The sequence below is a fragment of the Cannabis sativa genome, chromosome 2 (genome assembly GCF_029168945.1).
Source record: "Cannabis sativa cultivar Pink pepper isolate KNU-18-1 chromosome 2, ASM2916894v1, whole genome shotgun sequence".
NCBI lineage: Eukaryota > Viridiplantae > Streptophyta > Magnoliopsida > Rosales > Cannabaceae > Cannabis > Cannabis sativa.
The window spans coordinates 10,097,718-10,101,675 of record NC_083602.1 but is presented as its reverse complement, the minus strand read 5'-3'; the positions used below and the strand labels follow the sequence as shown (position 1 = coordinate 10,101,675).

The window sequence follows — 3,958 nt, the reverse complement described above, 5'->3', positions numbered from 1 at the left end:
AGGAAGAGAGCCATCAATGAACGCGAATTTGTTCTTTGCAGTGAGGGCCATTGTAATTCCTCTTTTCCAAGATTGGTAATTAGCTCCATTAAGAACGAAGGAAACCAAGACCAAGCGAGGATGATCCGTGATGCTGAGGAAGAAAGGACTTGAGACATCTTCATGACCAATCTATCAACTGGTGATGAACGACGAGTCTGAACAGGGGGTTGAGGAATGTCAACAACTGGATCAGAGGACGAATGAGCTGGTGCAAGATTGTCTTGTTCATTCTGAATTCGTGTTCTTGGATTGGGATTCCATCGAGGTGCCACAGAGGTATATACGATTGGTGGTGTGGAAGTAGTATCGGGATTGGATTCCAATTGGTGGTTCTCGGAGGTGGATGGGGAATGCCATCCTAAGAACGAGTGATGGGTCTCGCCATTGAAAAAGTGGCTTGAATTTCTTCTGATACCATGTGAGTGAAAATAGAGTAGTAGAGAAAAGCTTTGAAAATGCTTTATTAATCTGTATAGTATCTAGCCATTACAACATAAATAAGAAAGGTAATATGTATAGGTAGGGAGCTGAGTTAGTTCGGAAAATAACCAACTCGACTGCTACAACAGAAAAATAACAGAACCAAGGATGGTTCAAGATGACGGTGGTGAGGTGCTGATTGGGGGTAGTATCGTAATAATAAGAAATAGTATGATGAATTTTTAGGGGAATTACTCGATATACTATTTTTTAACTTTTTTTTTTCAAATTTACGGTTTGGGTTGCTCTGGTGGTTTCAATGTAGGTTGCTATACAGATTTTGGTTGCGATTTAGGTTGCTCTGTTAGTTGCTATGAGTGTTTTTGTGTGGAATTTCATAAAAATACAAAAAAAAAAAAAAAACCTGTTTTAAAGTGAAAATGAAAAAACTTTTTTTATATATATATATTTCTTTAAAGTTCTCCATGGATTTTTTTTTAATCTTTTACTCATTATAACCTCTAAGAATATTGATTTATAATATATCTTTATAAAGATTCTAAAGTAAGAAAAAAATTAATAAGGCTTATAATGAATTGACAATAAAAATAATAATTTAATAGTTATTGATGATATTAATTAATATTATTGGTAAAAAATTTAAATAATCGCTCGTGATACGCATCATCTTTCCTAGTATATATATAAAAGACAGATATAAGACAGTGACATATAATATTATTTATTCTCTTCTTAATATTTTTTTTTTAATTTTTTATTAGTTTCATAAATATTAATTAATATAAATTATATACCTCTGTTTATTTATTAATAGATTATATATTTAAAAATAATATTATACATATATTTAAATTCTTTTATTTGTTTTATTCTTAATTCTCTCACCTTTATAATTTTTTATTATATTTAATAATTAATATTAATTCTTTAATCTTTTTCATATACAATTTAATACTAATTTTGAAATATCTATCTTAAAAAAACATTATATCTATATAATACTTCAATTTAGAATTTTCAACCAAAAATTTTAAATCCTCATAGCATTAGCATTTGCTTGATGCCACCATTTATCGGATCATTAATTCATGGAGAGAAAGTAAGTACACCAAAATATCATTCTCTTGTGTTTAAGTTATTATCTGTTTTCATTAAGGTTTATTATATATATGGAGTTAATTTACATTATTATTAGTTTATTATTAAGTAGTTTTGTTTTATTGTAGAAATTATTAATTTTTCATCATTATTATTTGAGATTATTTTGGAATTTATAATTTTTTACACTATTTTTTTATTGGTCTCTTTATGTAGTTTTTTTTCCAACTAAATTGAAAGTTTGATGAAAGTTTACAAACACACTAGAAAATAAAACAAAAAAAAAAATAAAAAACAGAGAAAACCTTTCAACAATGCATGAGAATTTTATTACCACCAAAGATTTCGATTCCAAGCCAAACTGCATCAAGTTTTTGATGGTATTATCCTTATTTCATAGCATAGTGCGGTTGTCAAGGATGATGCGGCTATTCATCGAGGCCTCTTTCTCTATTTTTTATTAAACTTTACTAATGTGGTTCTCTTATCTGATTGCACAAATACTCTCAATGATGGCCTATACAACATATTGATTTTCTTATTGGTATTGTCTCTTTAAAATTTTGCAGCAGAATAAGAATTCACGAGGCCCATAGCCTGGCCAAGGAGGGGTTTTGCATAGATCAGTATGTATGCAACTTTCTAATTATAGAATAAGTTTTACCACACTCTGTCTAAATGTCTTGACTACTGCTAATTTACTTCTGATCACTTTATTAGTTAATCTTCCTTTCAAAAGAGTTGTACACAAATATTAACATTATTGGTAAATAATCCAATGTTACAATAATATTACGAGAGGCCCCCCTCTGAAATAACATTGTAACATTGTTAGTTAGGTTGTAGCTGTATAACCTTAAGTTTAATATGGTGAAGTTCTCTTTTATGGTTTGTTCTCTTATTTCAGTGTTGTTCTCTTTTATGGAGTAATAAAGGTAACTTGCTAATAGTGTTTCCAGAAAATTTAAACAACAACACTTAAAGTACACAGTTTGTTTCCTAATATAATATATAGATAAACAAAAAGCCAAACGTACGTACAACTTAACCATGCTAAGCTAGCTACGCAAACTTTGAACCAAACAGAGATATAGAAATCGAGGAAACAAAGAAAAAAAAAAACAACTAAGGTTGATGTACGTACGTGGCTGACTCGTTATTCTAAACTAATATTACAAGCTGCTCCATCTTCTCCATGGATATGGCTAAAAACACACTGAAGATCTTCTTCTCCAACAAACAGAAGCTCAGGGTTGCTATCCATCATCATCAGGTCCATATACTCATCATCGTTATCCTCACCAAAAGCAACTTGTGGCCAACTAAAACCCTCCATCAAATTATTGCCCGTGTCTTCCGACTCCGCAGGTTCTACTGCTCCACCAGTAGAGCTTGCTGACTCAGACTCTGCCCCAGAACTCGTACTGGTAGTGGTGGACGAGTACTGGGGATAATGATGGTGGCGGCCAGGCATGTTGAGCTTGGCCAGTGGGCCATATTGCTTCCAAGCCGCATCGTCGTAAGCGCTTGCGGCTTCTGTAGCGGTGTTGAAGGTGCCTAGCCACAGGCGCGCGCCGCGGTTTGGCTTTCGGATTTCGGCCACCCATTTTCCCCATGTCCTCTGCCTGACACCTATGAAAATGCACTTAGCGTTATCCGGGCCTCCTTTTCCTTTCATCCTCCTCTTCCTCGACCGCTCTATTGCTGGTTTCTTTTCATCATCATTACTAATATTAATATTATTAGTATTATCATTATTATTATTATTATTATCACTCTCTACTTTGGAGTGCTTCATTATACATATAGGCTGAAAAAACAAAAGCCCTTCTCTTCCCTTTCTCTCTCTGTTAAGTTAAGCCTTCATCAATATTATATATGTTGATGTGTCTCTTTCAAATTTAGCTTAGCTAGCCCACCTTTTATATATTATGTTGTAGATAAAGAGATACAATCTTGAGGTAAGAACAACTATTGCTGTAGAAGCGAGTAGTGTCACAAATGTCAGTGACTGTGAGTAACAGAAAGCTTTGTTCCAAGACCTAAAAATATAAAGTATTTATTGAGGAAATATAGCAAAGCAAATCCAATTGAAGCAACTTGAGCAAGTGGTTCTCTTAGTAGGCATGGTCAACGTGTACATATCTAAGCAGGACACCTGGATTCAGATATTTTGTCAAACACCTGGCCAACTACTGAACAAACACGTGTCATTTTCCCCAACCCTTATTCTGAGACTACACAAGTTTTCTCGTGTTATATATATTATTTATATATAATTCAATACTTTTAATTAAACACTTTGTGTTTTTGTGAGGAGATTTTTGTTATCCTTTATTAAGTTTCGGGCAGTTGTTGCATGCGTTAACTACCATGT

The 3,958-nt window shown here is 32.9% G+C and overlaps 1 protein-coding gene across 1 annotated transcript; it reads right to left on the bottom strand.

The window, feature by feature from the left end:
- Positions 1-2,517: 2,517 nt before the first annotated feature.
- LOC133033917 (dehydration-responsive element-binding protein 2D-like) lies at positions 2,518-3,614 on the bottom strand. The gene has a single exon (XM_061108983.1). The coding sequence runs from the start codon at positions 3,377-3,379 to the stop codon at positions 2,738-2,740; it is 642 nt and encodes a 213-aa protein (XP_060964966.1). The 5' UTR covers positions 3,380-3,614; the 3' UTR covers positions 2,518-2,737.
- Between the last annotated feature and the right edge of the window lie 344 nt (positions 3,615-3,958).